This window comes from Corvus brachyrhynchos, unplaced genomic scaffold, assembly GCF_000691975.1.
Source record: "Corvus brachyrhynchos isolate BGI_N302 unplaced genomic scaffold, ASM69197v1 scaffold71, whole genome shotgun sequence".
Classification (NCBI taxonomy): domain Eukaryota; kingdom Metazoa; phylum Chordata; class Aves; order Passeriformes; family Corvidae; genus Corvus; species Corvus brachyrhynchos.
Genome location: NW_008237609.1, coordinates 2116946 through 2134141, shown reverse-complemented (window position 1 = coordinate 2134141; position 17196 = coordinate 2116946). Strand labels below are relative to the sequence as shown.

At 35.6% G+C, this 17196-nt stretch overlaps 1 protein-coding gene across 1 annotated transcript; it reads left to right on the top strand.

Annotated features, from left to right (window-relative positions):
• Positions 1-6: 6 nt before the first annotated feature.
• On the top strand, positions 7-15802 carry LOC108446090. The gene is made up of 2 exons (XM_017731621.1): positions 7-591; positions 14944-15802. The coding sequence occupies exons 1-2, from the start codon at positions 112-114 to the stop codon at positions 15100-15102; spliced, it is 639 nt and encodes a 212-aa protein (XP_017587110.1). The 5' UTR covers positions 7-111; the 3' UTR covers positions 15103-15802.
• Positions 15803-17196: the final 1394 nt, after the last annotated feature.

Here is a 17196-nt window from a genome sequence, read left to right as displayed (position 1 = left end):
AGATTCGCGCACACACCAGTGCGGAGAGAGAGGGAGGATGGATGGAGCGATGCACAGAGCCAAGAGGAGGTAGAGACGCCCAGCGGGAAAGGGAGAAAGAGAGAGGGAGAGATGCCCAGAGCTGACGAGAACCGCACGGTGATCAGTGGAAAGGGGAGGAGAGAGAGGCAGAAATGGCGGGGCGGCGGCCGCCAGCCACAGCGGGAGGCAGGTGGCACTTCCTCAGTCTCTTACAGCTCCGTGACCGAGTGCAGACAGAGAGGAAAAAGTCACCTGGAAGCCTCTCTCCACGTCCCGCCTTCCCATCCCGTTTCTCTGGGGAGTCCCATGCCTTCCGTTATCTGGGATGGCAATGCCCGAGAGCTGGCACAGAAAGAGAACGGAGCTCCTTTATATGCACTGTACGTAGGAGGGGAAAAAAAAAAAAAAATCCCGCCCGTGAGGTTGTCAAGGTCCTCAGTATACAATTTTCCGTCTATCTCGGCGCCTCTCACCAAGCCGCCCCCTCCCTTGCATGTGACGCAGATGTGCTCTGGGGCCGTCAGTGTGAAGAGACAGAGGGAAAAAGATGCTTCAGGCTTCCTCGTGCAAGTAAGTCGGCAGGTCACTAACTGCCCCTCACAGCCTCGTGCTGTCTCCAGTGCAGGTCTCCTCACCTTGGTATTTTAGTTCTGAGACAGCTGTATATATACCAAATATAGCCAAATAAAGTGCAACAACAAATGTATCAGCAGCAGTAAACACAAAAATGTGAATCATAGGAGTACAGACTTAATAGACTGCATGCAGCCTGGATGAGGTTACAGGTTAACGATGTATTCTGCAGGCTCCATTCATTAGCCTGTTGGCTCAGTGTTACTGTACCAGTAGAAAACATTGGCTAGAGGAACAGTGTGTCAAACAGAAATTGGACAACACATCTGCTTCTTACCTTTCATACTTGCTCTTAGTGCAGTCTGACAGTGCTAAACCCAAAGGAGGTTCCTTTCACAACATAAGAAATCTGCTTAGGAACATCTGCCCACTTGGGAGGGGTGTCACAGAGTACACTGCATTGGGGACATAATTACAGAATTAAAAGCTCTATGGTGAAATGTCGGAGAGGATATGGCAGTAAAACTGCACATCGTCACCTGCTAGCTCATAAACCTCATGCATGAAAAGTTGGTGGCAATAAGATGATACACAGAATGCCTGCAATTCACCTGTACTTTACCAAGTAATATTTTAGAAGAAGATTTATCCCTAAGAAAATGATGAAATAGATTGTATTTTCATCCAGTAATCTTTGCATTGGCCAGCTTTACCCATGTACTCATGAGCTCTCAAAAGTCTGTTATTCTAACTCTTTGTGAAATCAAGAAAAGAGGTTGAAGAAATTATTTCCCTCAAGCTGGTCTGTTTTAACTCCTCATTCATAAAGTATTATAGCTTGAAAATTCCTCCAGGGAAGCACAGAAATCAAACACAAATTAAAAATTTTATTACTGTTATATTTACTTCATGGCTGAAGTATATTACTGTTTTGTTTAGTTTATCAGTGAAGTATTGCTTCTGGATACAAACCAATATTAGGGTTTGTGTTTAATACTGATAAAGTCTTGGATTTAACAGTGCAAGAATTCAAGGCACCAAGTCCTACTTTCAAAGGAAGAAAAATTGCCACTGTGCATTTTAAAGATTGATTTATACCACCACAGCTGGACTGAAAACTCCCTGGTGCCTCAAGTTTGCTCTCAGTATTCAGTGATAAAAAAAGAGACAAAAACCATTCTAAACCAAACAAAAGAGACAGTTCATTTTTATCTGAGAACTGATCTGACTATGTGCTGCTTAGGAGAACTGCAGGAAGAAATGCCTAGAAATCTTCATCTAGAATAGGACAGATGAAACTTCAATAATTTCTGAGAGTCTAGAAATGCGTCTCTTATGATGAAATATATGAAATCATCTATAGTGAATACTGGCTACTTAGTGCCTAGTTACATGCTCTAAAAGATGGGGATATCTACATATAAAATAGTTTTAATCAATGAACATATAGATAGGTTGCTATCTCTTCTGTGTTTAATACCTCTTAACTGATTAGGCCAATTCAGATACTCTGATTTGAGGAGAATTGCATCATTTCCTTGCCATGTTATAAATCTTAGTCATTTTAAAATCTGCATTAGTACTTAAATTGATCATTTGATGTGAACAATTGATAGGTTAGACATTCTATCTTCACCAAAATAGATAAATATAAATGACAGTGCATTCCAACAAAGTATATTTCTAAATATACTCCAGAGGTCACTCAATGAATATATATTACAGTATCACCCAAGAAAGTGATTTAGGTTTTTTATCACCTGTCACAGTACAAGCTATCAAGCAATTATAAGGAAAAAAGGTAGAAAATACTCCAGGTTATCTGTTATTCATATATTTTTATTTCAGTTATGTCAGTAACTGAAATAAAGTCTTGAATTTTTTTTTAAATAACAAAAATCACTTCAAAATACCATGTATAGGCACTGACATACTTCTTAGCATTTCTTGATTCTTTCATATTTTAGTACATAAATACTTTTTGCAGTAAGAGATGCATTAATTTGGCATGTATGCCTGATTCTCCTACATAAAGATGAGTGAACACTTGAGTATCGTAAAATGAAATCTGGAAAATTGTCTTGATTAGCATAGTTCATATCACAATCACAATTACTTTGTCAATGTACAGTAAACAAGAGCTACCCCCAAGAAAAGCTACATTGAAAAATCAGTCATTGTCAGTATTGATAGTTAATTAATAAATTGGTTTCCTGAGCATGAAGTAAAAGAATTAAACAGGTTGGTTTAGTTAGGTTTTCACAGATTCTTATCTTCATGTTTCCCAGTGAATGCTTTTGACATATGCCAGTGAGACTAAGAACATATTCTAAATTATTGCATGACAAGAACACAAAATGTGTTTGAGTTTCAGTTGAAACTTCTGGTACATAAAAAGATTAACTTAACTCTGTAATTTGCCTAGACTTGCTTCTCCATCCAGAAGAAGAAAAAATGGTTCTCTACTGGAGTTCTAGGGACCTTACTCATAGGAATTACTCTAATGTAATTAGCTTACTAGTCAAGTATGTCTTAGTCTACTCATATGGGATTGACATAGACATATGAACAGAACTATGAAATTACACTTGTCTTTTAAGTTGTCAAAGGGAAAGATTTTGATGTCTTGCAGCCTTCCATCTGTACCTTATGTGTTCCATGAAGTATAGCCAAAATAATAATGATCACAGGTAAACTTTTCCTGTGTGTTGGTTGCACGCTGTATATCACATTGTGGTTTTGTTTATTAAACAGCGTTTCTTAACTTCATCCCTGATGTAGTTTTCCTGGATTATTCATTGCCACTCAAATCTTGAATAACTTTACAGACTTTGCTTGAAAGTATTCATGGCTCTTTTTTCTTTACATATTAGTCAAGCAAACAGATGAAAGTGGTTAATCTTTATGGTCCTGTTATGAGTCAGATTCCTGACACTTTCCCTTTGTGTTTTTGCCTTTCTAATGCTCTTCAAATGAAATAAATTCACATAGTCATGTCCCTAAGGAAGTCTCATGCTCGTGTTTTGTAGAAAAAATGGCCTAGGGATATATATCCTTTTAATAAATCTTTCAAGTAGTAAAAAGCCCTTCCAAAGAGAAGAAACTTGAAGTAGGTATCTAAACGAGTCAGATTTTATTAACCCTCTTTTTTCCTCCTTCCTGTTGCAAAGGTTTGGAGTACGGTTTATTGTTAGGTACAAGATTTACATCAAGTTCTTTACATGTTGTACTCCAGGGAGAACTGGGGGATTAGGACTGAAGTTGACTTCAGTTGCAGTTACTGATTGATAAAACAAGCAACAGAGGAACCATCATGCCAAGAAACCCCTTAGGGTTAAGAGTGGTCTTAGTCTATGTGAGTCTCTGTATTACATAAAGTCGAAAGATACAGCAAATGAGTCTGAGGTTGATGAGCTTATGGGTGTGCTGGGAAATGATAGTTACTAATAAGAGAAGGGATATACCTCTCAGCAAATTAAAAGGATAAGGCATATTTTTGTTACTGAATTTTATCCTGTCTTTTAATCCAGAAGACACTAAATTGTGATGAGAACAAGCACCAAAAAAACAAAAAAAAAAAAAAAAAAAAAAAAAAGAAATTAAGAGACAGCGCTGTGCTTTGGGTAAGGATGGTACTAGAATGAATAGTTTTACAACAATTCTCACTTCAGTGTGGGAATTCTCGCATGAATGAATGAACATGCACTTCAGCTATAAAGATGCTTATTTTGTGGGTGGTTAATTATACATTCAGAAGCTAGAGGGTGTTAAAAAGATGCTATGAAACAGAACTGTAGAATACAAGCTAAAGAAAGTTGAGAAATTGATGGGATGGGACATCCATTGAGAGATCAAGCTTTGTGCAGAAAATGTCAGTGTGCTAAGTGATTCAAGCAAATAAATAATGCTTTAGAATTATTATTTAAACTTTTGCTGTGTACAAAGCTTTTGAACAAGTTCTATGATGTGTAGATATATTCTGAGTCTGTTTTGGTAAGTAAATTGAGAAACACTGGGAATAGGTGGTAGTAGAGGGAAATTAAACTCTTACATTGTTTATAATGTATACACATAATGCTTTGGCATTCCTCTGAGTCAAATTGTTGAGCTGATTTTCCTCCCATAGTAGTATGCATAGTCATATTTAAAATACTATAGATATGCCTACGCTTATTTACTATGATTGTTTTCTAATGGCAAGAAAGGAATAATAAAACCAGACAAAAATAAACCAGAGCTGATTCACTTGTCAGTCCTTATGTATGTTTATTTTGTAGTGAGTTTTCAACTGAGATTGAACTGCTGAGAATGATTTTACCTTCAGTAAGTTAAAAAGTTAAATGGTGTCATTTCTCAAAATTAAAAGTGAGAGCACAGTACAGGCCAGGTTTCTGAAAGTGTGGTGACATGACCAACTGCATTTATTTCAGTTGGTAAAAAAAATTGCTTCTCCACAGTTGTTCTTTTTGAGTGCTTCCTTAGTAATGCCGGATAAAAAAATGATATATGAATTACCCCTAGTGGTAACTTGAACAGATACATTTTATTCTGCATTGCAGGAGCCTAGAAGAGCAGTTGCTTATTTTATATAAGCTTGAGGGACAGTAATTTCTTAATCCATTTCATCATGATCACAAGCAGTTGTATAAACACACCCTCAAGCAGTTTTTAAATGGTCAGAGAATTTCACTTAAGAAATGTAAATGCTACAGGATTAGTCATGGATAAAGATTCACAAGTAAACTAAGGCTAGACAACATGAAATTATGACACCAATTATTTTCAAGAAGTAGGAAAGTTAAGGAATATTAAGGTTCTTAAATTCCTAAATCATTTCCCACAATTTCTCTGGTTGTAACAGTTGTCAGTTCTCTTGTGAAATACATAGTTTTTACCCACAGTTCCCAAGCTGGCTATAAATCCTCCTTATTTGAAGAAAGTGTCATGGATTCTCTCCTAAGTTATGGTCAAGGGAAACAGCTGAACTCCATCTACTGCAGGTTTGAGCATACCCCTTTCTGCTCCTATGCCATACTCCACATAATATCCTTAGCCCTTAGCATTTGGAGGCTGGTCATCGTACCACTTGCTGATTCACGTAGATGCTGTTACTATATATTTTAAGTGGTAGAATATCTTATAAAAATCACTATGTTGTTTTGTTTTGATCTCAAACTAACACTTTTAGTGGTATTTCTGTGAATGATATAGATCTCTCTGGAAATACTGGTGATGCAAAGAAAATAGGGTGGTTTTTCTTCGCTAGATTCAGCAATAGTTGCTGTCATTTTTCTGTGACTCAGAATCTTCTTAGAACTGGTTTGCTTTCATGTTCTGTTCAAAAAATATGAGGTTTCTTGCTGATCTTTTATTCAATGTTTATTTTTTAATCTGAATTGAAAACTTCCAAATATATGTTGGCAACTCACAGTAATGTAGACACCAATGGTTTGCAAAATAGGCTCTATAAAAAGGGAATTGCTAGAATTTTACAACTACACATGTAGTAGTAAATTATATTAGACTTACTTAAATTAAACAGCCAATGTAACTGGCATACTGGTCAATACTGATAAGGCATCACAGTCTTAAAACAGTTTTGGCTTGTACATACCAGCATCTTGCACACTCATTCAGAAGTTAGCATAAGTCAGGGAACATACTCACTAGGCACTTTGAATACAGCCAACATTTTGGAGGGTAAGAGCATTTAGCCATATGGAGGTAAATTGTACCATGCCATTTGGCCTGGGTCCAGAGGCTGAACAGAGCAGAGAACAGGCATAGGGAGATTTTGTTTACTGTTCTAGACATGACCTTACAATGCTTATACTTCAGCTTACAGGTTCTTTTGAAGTTAAAAATAATACTATTTCAGCGAATTTTGCCATTGAAAACATTTGTGAGATATTTTGTAATGACCCTCTGTGACCAGGTTGTTTTAAAAGAATTTTTTTTTTTAATAAATCTGACTTATGATTTACTTTGTTGTTTTATTTCCTAGGAAAACATAATATACCTAAAAAATTTAACCATAAAAATCAAAATGTTTTGTCTAAGTAAGTGAATATTGGGTTGTTTTAAAGAATCCCATCTGATAATATTGTTTACCTTCTAAATTGCAAACTTTGTCATCTAAGTAGAAAAACAGAGAAGTAGAAATTAATTAATTTCAACTGCACTACATTATGTATATAGACAGTTAATTTGAGGAATACATGGATGAATATAATATAGTTGCTCAGATTAATGTGTAGTAGCAAGTGTAATCATATCATTTTATATTAAAGTTTATGCTATTTCAGAAATAAAATGAAGAGCAAAAATTTACCATCTAACAGCATTACTGTATGCATTTCTAAATAAACATTTTCTTCCTGCAACCTACAATTAGAGTAAAATATTTTGAAGCACAGAAGAGAGATTAACTTCTATTAACGTTTAAAATGAACCTCTATTTTTTTTCTTTGCCATTGAAAAATATAAACAAAATTCTGTAATTAAGCTGAATCAAGAAAAAATCAAATAATCTAAAATTTTGTTTCCATCTCATTCACACAATTACTTAAGCAGTAAATCTTGTTGCTCCTTAAATGTCTAGTACTATGGATTAAAACAAGTAACATGATGATCATGAATTCCCCTCAATTCTTCTTCGGCTCACAGTTTCATTTCCCTTTGGATGTAGCTTTCTGTCCCTACTACTATAAATTCTTGTGAATACACACACTAACAGGAGAAGCATTTCCCTATTTTCCCCATCTCTCATGGTATGTAAGACCCCTATCCTCACAGAGATATATTCTCTGGCTTGAGTTACTGTTTAGCATCAAACTTTTAATACCTTATCCTTCCTGTATTTTCTGGTCTCAGTAGACAGATTCCCAGACTGAAAACTTGTGTATTTCCAGATTAGGAAGTTACTAGCCTTTTCTCCATGATAATTAAACTTTCTAGTTTCAGTCAATGTATTTATTGCTTGTATCAAGTGCCTTGTCACCGCATGAGTAAGAGTACTTTAAAATTTTATATTGCATAGTTACAGATATTTTTCTGTTGTTTTCAAGAAATGGTGGATGTTTGGACAACTTCTGACTTCATGCTCTTTCTGGGAATCCTAACAATAAAATACGGATGTAGTTGTGCTCTTGGAGATCTCTGCCTGCCATTTTAATTTTAAAGTAACTGTTAACGACAATGAAATCTTTATTTACAATGCATTTCATTCTTTCGCATCTCATATCACAATCAAAGCATTAAAGAGTGTAAGAAGTTACAGTATTTTTTACAGAAATTTATTATTTCTTTAAAAAAATTCTTCAGCACTGAGCATAAGGCAATAAAATAAGCTCTTGTCTGCTTATCTTGTCCTTCCTTTTGAAAACGAAAGACGGGGCTTTGTCTATGACTATGTGTACAAATAATCTTTTGATTGTTTACATTCAGTGTCTGACCACATTGAAAAACCAAATATTTGAGAATGGTTTTTTTTTTGTCATCTGCTTATTCACACTTTCATTTGAACTGAGTGTCCCAAAGTGTGTACCGTTGGGGTTTTTTTCCGTTGAAAAAAATGCTTTGTGATTCAGATGAGAGGATTGTAATTGTTTGAACAACTTGAAAGGATAGTTTTCCATCCAAATGTCATGACACTTACAGTAATAACTGTTAACAATTTAAGATCACAAATTGCTTGAAATTTCCTGGTTTTAAGTACATAGTACAAAAGCAGAAAGATTTGATTTTATGGTTATGGACTCTCTAAAAAATGTTTTACATAAGTATATATCTGAAGTTTCACATGATTATAATTATTTCTATTTGCAGAATTGTTTTCCTACTGTGTTTTCTCTGATTTTTCCTGAAAAACTATGCTATATTTTTAATCCCTCGCCCAGAGGTTTTTTTAGAGGTAAAATGTTGGGAGGACTTAAAGAATGCATTTGCATTTCTCAAAACACTGTTAAAGAAGAAAGTTCCCATAAGATAAGACACCACATCAGGAACTTGAGATAAGCACAGGTGGCAAAACAGGAAGGCCTTCATTCCATGTCTAACAAAAGTGAAGACTTGGAATTAGTACACCATAGTGTGCAGACTATGGGAACTTGAGATAAGACTTATCCAGACAAAAAAAATTATATGGTCGGAAACTGTGGGAAAGGATACGCATGATAACCCAGGTTGTGGGAATGGCATCTCTGCCCTGTGGACTGGAACCTGGGACTTGAACTGTACAAAAGCATTACTTCCAGAAGAATGACTCTGGGACCCCACCATGGAAGACCAGGGTGAAGAAGGACCAGCGGGATGCTGCAAAAATCTACATGGTGGTGATAACTTTCTACTTAATCTCTCTCTAACTCTCTTTATTTTTCCTCAAAGTTGAGTAAATTGTAACTGACAGATTTTTTTTGGTTTTTTAGAAAATGCTTTTAATGGAAAGTCTGTATTTTTTTTTTAATGTATTCCACTATGTTTTAGCAGTTCCATAAGGTTATATATAACTTAAATTTAGATGTAAAATTGAGACAAAACTTTGTAGCTGCAAGTGTGTATATATAAGGGCTGAAATATTTTTTGTTATTTTGTTTTAACCTGAGCTTGGCACTTTGATTGCAACAGCATATAACTAATAAGAAGGCATAATTAACAAAGAAGGTCAGTAATTAGGATACTGCAATGGCCAGAACATATATTGACTGTCCAGTAGAAATTATATCAGCAGTACAAAGTACTGCTACCTAGAAAACCTAAAAAGAGAAGGCTTGTTATTTCTGATAATCTAAAAGAAGGGGACTGAAGAAAATACCAGGTAATAGAATCATTATGGTAAACTTTTGGGCACTTTTCTTATTTGCCCCAAATATTCATGTGCAGTTTGACTATTAGGATGTAGTTTTTAAGTGAAGACAACAGTAATCTTTCATATTCTTTTAAGCTAAAAGTGCATTACTGTTGGCATTCAGTTTGCAGTTGTTTTGGAAGATAAACAACTTCAGTTTCTCAAGTCTCTTTAAATTTTAATGTGGTCTCCAAAGCCTAGTCCAAGTCTGAAGTGATCTGCAAATTGAATAGTCTACTCTATTTTCTGTTATAAAATGATAAATATATTAAACAATAGTGAAGACAAATACATATGTAAACATGCACAACATTTTTTCTTGTGCTACTGTGTGCAATGAACAGCAGCCAAGTACAGTTTTCCAACCATTTATATTCTTACCTTGTGGCAGATTTTTCTTCACTGTAATTTTCTAGGTCATTTAAGAAAATAGTACCAAACACTATATGAAATACCTTAATATTTCAAACATATCAATGAGATGAGGTATCTGGTTGAATGAAATTTGTTAGGGCATAATTTACTGGCCAACAATAAACATCTTTTGATATTCCATATTTTTTGTACTAACATTCTTCCTCAATGGGAGCCAGTTTGCCAGGGCGATTTTCCTCCTTTAAAAAAAAAAAAAGTTTTTGCTTTTTCCTAATATTTTGGAAGATCATTTATTCTCTTTTTTCAGCCATTTTTCTAAATCCTGTGCAGAAAAGTTCATCAACTTGATGAAATTTCATCTGACCTATATCTAAGTAACTTTTTTCCTTATTTTGTCTTAGTGTGATGTCCATTAATCCATAACCTCCTTAATGAAAGCTGAAGCAGGAAAGTGTAAACACTTCATCCTTCCCAGCATCAATTATGTTTGGTACTCCTTAAGTAATGACTCAGCTCTTTCTTGCTTATCCTTTTGCTTCCAATAAGCTGACAGGATGTACACCCTCCATTGCTATGGCTATCTTGGCTACTGTTAACTTACTGAAGACAGGAAAATTAATACTAGCCCAGTGACCAAACGGAGAAAGGCTGCTGCAAGCTAGCCATTTTAATGATGGATTAGTCTTGAAGATGACTAATGACAGATGTGCAAAATGGAGCCAGAAGTAATTTAGCAGTTAAGCATTGCAGATAACCAGGAGTAAAGGTTTTTCCCTTGTTCTTTAAATTGGAGAGAAATGGGTGGACTACTAGGTGGATAAGGAATTGGTTGGAAAGTTGCATTCAGAAAGAAGTGGTCAATGGCTCAGAGTCCCAATGGACATAAGTGACAAGTGGGGTCCCTCAGGAGTGCATACTGGGACCAGTGTTATTTAATACCTTCATCGATGACTCACCCTCACCAAATTTGCAGATGACACCAAGCTGAGTGGTGCTGTTGACACACCTGAAGGAGGGGATGCCACCCAGAGGAACCAGGACAAGCTTGAGAAGTGGGTCCATGGGAATCTCGTAAGGTTCAATAACATCAAGTGCAAGGTGCTGCAGCTGGGTCGGGACAATCCCCAGTATCAACACAGGCTGGGGAGTGAACTGATGGAGAGCAGCCCTGCTGAGAAGGACTTGGGAATGGTGCTGGATGAGCGATGAGAAATGAGCCAACAATGTACGCTTACAGACAAGGAAATCACAGATACCCTGCGCTGCACCAAAGGCAAGTCAAGAGAGGTGATTCTGCCTTCTACTCCTCTCTGGTGACACCCCACCTGGAGTGCTGCATCCCGCTCTGTGGTCCCCAGTACAGGAAAGACGACCCATTGGAACAAATCCAGAGGAAAGCCACCAAGATGATTAGAGGGATGGAGCATCTCTCCTACAAGGAAGGGCTGAGAGAACTTAGTTTGTTCAGCCTGGAAAAGACAAGAATTCAGGGTGACCTGATTGTGGTCTTCCAGTACTAGAACTGAGCCTGCAAGAAAGATGGAGAGAGGCTTTTTACAAGAGCATGTAGTGAGAAGACAAGGAGGGAATGGGTTCAAACTGAAATAGGGAAGGCTTAATTAGATATTTGAAAAAAATTCTTTGCTGAGAGGGTGGCGAAACGCTAGAACAGATTGGCTGGAGGTGTCGTGAATGCTCTATTCTTGGAAGTGTGAGCAACCTGGTGTAATGAAATGTTCCCTGCCCATTGGCAGGGGGATTAGAACAAGTTCATCATCCATTCCAACCAAAACCATTCTATGATTCTATGTGGATTTCAGGTTCAATAGTTATCTGAAATTTGTCTTCAGATTATTAACATTGGTGGAATTCATAATTTTTTTTAATGAATAACTCATCTTCCAAAACAAAAAATTGAAATGAATTTCTCAATGTTAAATATAGGTTTTCTTATTAGTGAATATTTATCTTTGTACCTTTAAAGATAGCTGCCCACTGATATCTGATTCACAACACACCCAACATTTAATCATAAACTAAATCTCTTTGTTAAGTAGATTGTATGCCATTCTCCAATAAACTGGCTTTTATACCTCTTGATATGTATTTAGTAAAGTGTGTATCAAAATCATATTTGAATTTTAGATATATTTTAAACTTTGTTGAACACCACTTATCTCTTGGCAATAGAAAAATATATTCCTTTTAATTGGAAATTTATGGGAAATACTGTCCTGATTAAATTCAAATTAGTATTCATTAACATTTGGCAGTAAACAATTCTTGGAAAATATCCCAATATAGCATTCATTTTTATTAACCTAAATTGTATGGAAAGTAATAATATGTTGTATTTGCCTCATGTCTTCCATCTCAATACAGTTGATAAGCAAAGCACTGAAGGCACAGAAAAGAAATTTTATAAGCCTTAGTACTGCAGCTGCATTAGTTGTGCAGATTTAGCACCTTAGCTACATCTACAGTATATATAAAGGTATCATATAGTTGAAAATATGAAGAACCCTGATGACAAGGAAACCTAAAGACAATAGAGATATAAAGTAACAGCTATGAAAAGGATTTAACTGAAAGTGTCTTCTACAGGATTTGAGATAGATCTAGTGGATATGAGTTAGGCATCTTCATGGACGAGTTTCAGAGCTGAAAGCCCAACCATAAGCTTTTGACCAAATTATAGAAGAGTTTATGGTGCAACTTTTTTTTAAACTGGATCATAAAACTATCTAGGATATTTCTTTTGGTAAGAATACAAACGCAAAAAATTCAAAATTTGATGGAATATGCTGAAAGAAATGAAAAAACATTATTTACATTTAAGTCCATGTCTTTTTTGATTGATTTCTGGGTTTTGTCACATATTTTTTTCTTCCTTCAAGAAATGTAAGGTAGAGTGTTGAACAAGGCACTTCAGCAAGGAGATGAATTCATTTGTCTTATCTTATTAATTAATGTTATTTAATTAATTAAGAAGCATTGCCTGCTTATGAGTTGTGAAGTCACTGCCACCATTCCAGCATGCATCCATTTCTCCAACAGTTGACTGTAGAGTGCCATGGAGGCTGTAACTTCCATGGCATCTTGACAACAGAAGCGACTATTTCAAAGATACTTTTGAAAACTGTCTCTGAATGTCAGAGTTGCTGAAATATGACAATTTTAATGAATGTGACTCATGTCCACTTGGAAAAAGAAACTGGTAATGGACAGCTGAGTGTTTTGCCTACCCGTTTAAAATTGAAACCATACCAGGTTATCTCTTAAAATAACTAGTATCCTATAATTTGGTCACATGGTAACCTTTTTTTTTCTTTATCCTGTACTGTATGAAATTTTAAATATTTCATGTTTTGATAAATTTACTTTTTTATTGAATACACTAAAGTGCTATAGAATGAAATCCTTATTGGAAGTCATAGTGTTCAAATGGAGGATAAATCTGTAGAAGGTGAGATGGGAAATTTCATTTCTTTAAATCCATATTTAATTGTTTCTAATCAAGAAAAGAAATTATTATTGCTGAGGTAGACTTCTGCTGCTTCCTTCTGAAAGTTTATGTTTTTCTTGCTCAGAGTTCGTCATGTGTTGCTTCTGTGGAGCAAGAGGTATAAATCTAAGGTAAATGAGGTGAAAATATTTTAGTTTACTAAAAAATTATGGAAAAAGCATTTTGCACAGAGAGAATGTGGTTTAGAGATGGATGGGTAGACAGACTGCACAATTAGGCTCTGTTGAAATTTACTTGATAAAAAGGAAGGTTATACATATTTAGTCTTCTTGAAGCAAGGGATTCTATAACATGTAGCACTTGATTCTAGCTCAATAAATTACTTTTTTTCTTGCAGTTTATTCCGAATTTTTTTCAAAGTAGGCAGTGGATATTGAAACTTCTCCATTTGGTCATAAAGGCTCCATTAAAAAAAAAAGCAAACTGAATAAAGAATTTAACAAATACTTCTGAAAAGAATTTTCTCTCTTCTTGCTAGTATATGTTTTATGTATTTATGTTTTATAGCTTAGTTGGTGATACCATTTAAGAGAGTTGCAGCCCAGCAATATTGTATATGTGTATGCATATATTGCCAAATATTAAGGTGAGAAAATGCCATTTAATTACAATAAATTCAAGATACTAATCCAAGTTCTTCCTCAGGTACAGGAAACAAAGTGTCTCAGATCTCAGGCAAAATTTTCCTAGTAGTTTAATCTATCCTGTGTGTGCAGTCTTTGTTGTCTGCCTTTTGCTTGCTTCACATCTCTGTCTTTTTATAAGTCCAAAAAAGAAGCATTCTGGTACTATTAAAAGTACAAATTGTTAATTGTGGTTGGACAAATCCTAAGCCATGAACACTAGCAATTTAAAAAAATAATTTAAGAAAAGTATTCCTTTGACATCTCCAAATTAATAAATGTTGACATCATATTTCCAGTGAATCTCTTTTTATTATTTCAAATTACATCTGCAGCTGAAAAACCTGAAATCTGAATTGCATGGGAATGTTTGTATCAAAATTTTATTCTTGTTAGAGGTGATGGGCAGATGTGGGTGCTGTCAGGAACGAGACCTCCTGTGGAGACACTGTAGATTTGGTTTTCCAGGTGTGCTCCTTCAAGATGTCTTTCCTTCAGGGCTGACCTTCTGTTTTATGCTCAGAGCAGCAGGCTTTGTCTACAGTCCTGATTCAGGCTACAGTGATTAAGTGCAGGACTGCCCAGAAGGTACACCCAGGCTGCACCAATTTCAACATTAACATACCTTATTACTGCTTTTCCTTTATCTTAACTCTCTTTTTGCCACCTCCCTTTCTATGCCCCAATGTCCACCTACCTATCTACAAAGACCTCAATTACTTCTTCCCTATTGATCCCTGTTTTGCTGCATCTTTATCCAAATTGGGTATTTCTGTGACCATTCCTTTTGTAACCTCAGCCTTGTAGGTCATTGCTGACGTGGTTGCCTTGTCACTTCTTGCCTGTGAGAAACTGCCATCATGAAGATGCCAAGTTATCCCTCCAATTAGCTGTGAATTTTGGTCATTTTTTGGATAATTCTGCCTTAACCACCTCTGCACCCCATGCCATGACTCATGGTACTCTGTAATTTATTTCAGGTTCTCATACTGTTATCTGTCACATCCAGCCATTTCCCCTGCTGTGCCATGTCCAGCTCAGTTAACTTTATCTCGGGACACAGTTATAGCCAGCAGCATAGCCATGGACCTGCAACCCTAACAGGATTTCACCTTTTATGTAAGTTCACAGCTGTTTAAAGCCAATCTTCATGTCTATGGACACTTAAGTACAAGCTTTTTCTTATACCATTAACACAGGTAACTAAGGGGACTAAAATGCCAAATTGTTATAGCACAGGTAGAAATAAGTGCCCATCACTTTTGTGCCTCTCTTCGTAACATACCTGTTGTCAGTTAACTTTTCCAGTAACACCACTAGTAGTGTTTGGCATTGAGAGACGTCAAATAACTATCAGAGCCATCTGGCTTTGATTAATTTTCTCAAGCACTCTAGCCTTGCAAAAAGTTTTACTTTTATGCTATTATCATATTTATGCATCATCATTATATGCCATGTTTTATTTGTTGCTTGTTTATCAACTTTGACATCATCTTCTCACTGAAAATTATCTGTACTGTAAAAACATACTTTAATATCTCTCTTGTTAGAAAAAAAAGTAAATTCTCTTCTAGACCTTTAGATGTCATTTAAATGATCCTTAAAAACTTTGAAAGGAAAAAAATTAGTTACAAAGCTGTGGCTGAGAATTTTGCAGTCCACTGTATTTGTGTTTTCTGTATGAAGATTTGTCATCAAGTAGGAGAATGAAAGGTTTTAGCTAATTAAAAAAATAGTCTACATTTGTGAACACTGCAAACAAAATATTTCATGATGTTAAAATGTTATTAAGAGCAAACTGTGATTTAAGAAGTTAATTAAAAAATGCACTCAAAAGTCGATTCTGCTTTCAGAAGTATTGATTATTCCTTCCATGTTCTTCATTTTAACTATAAAGAAAATTACCGCCAATTGCTGGAGTTTTACTTTGAGAACTTAAAATTATTACCTCTGTTTTAGCTGTGTATTACATTTTATTATTTATTTATTGAAGAAAATGTAGCTGAAACATACCTATTAGTTATGATTTTGTACACTAAACTCCAAAAGATATTTGTATATTTTCCAAGTGTGGAAATAGCCCATCAGTGGATCTGGTTTTCTGTACAGATATTATCTGGAACTTGACCCTTCTCTGAATGTTTCTCACACTTAAAGTCTTTGGGTTTGCTACTAACAGAGGCAAAGTCTTTAATCTCTAGTTCCCCTCTGCTGTCTCCAGGTCCTTTTTCAAATGTAGTTTAGGTTGTAAGGCAGATTTTAAAGGATAGTTCTGTGGCCAAATGACAGAAATTGGTAAGAACATAGGACAGAGTAAGTGTAGGGTCATGCAAGTTGCAAATGAGCTCCAGACTGCACACACTCAAAATCTATTGTGCTCAGATATCACATGTAGTTTTGAAAGCTAAATCTGTGCTTTGCGTTATAGTCAATGGTAAGACTTGGCACCATCCAGTTGCCTTACCATTCAGTGACATGACAAATATAACACAGTCCCTTGTGTCCTTCTCCTTCAAGTTGCAGCTGCTTAAGATACCTAAAGACACATCTACTGGCAGTATGTTTTTTTTTTTAATATTTGGCATATTTCATTTACTAGTGCCTGTTTTTTTGGAATTTTTTTATGTACGGTTTTAGGTATTTCTCGCTATAGTGTATTCAAACCCTGTAGAAGTCTGGTTTGCCTGTGCATTGTGTTTGTGTGTTTACACAACATAAATTCATAAATGCTGTGTTAGCTCTTAACCAAGTGTATTATATGGACAGATAGAAATATGATGTCTGAGTCTCAGATGCACTTGAAAGTTGAATGGTACCACAGCCACTAAGTTCTCCTGTCAGTACTTCTTTACTTGTACTTTAATAACCTATTTATTTGGAATTATATAGATGCTAGAAAGAATAACTGGTCAGAAAAGTCAGATAAATTCAATGAAGTTAGTGTCCAACAGAAATTATCGAAGCACAGACTAACCTCATTAGACTCCCATGTCATATTATGCCTCCTTGATAGAAAGCTACCTGGCTGGATAGAAGTCTAACTTGGTAATGTGCCCTGCAGAGTATCATGTATGGAATCATTTTGGTCAAGTGAAATTGAGAAATAAAAGTCCTCTATGACTGAAAACCAGTGATGCTACAGAAATGGCCATGTAAATGATGAGATGAAGAATGGCTAAGAAGGGAAATTAAAACCAAACCAAAATAAAAAATAAGAAAATAACCCCCGCCCC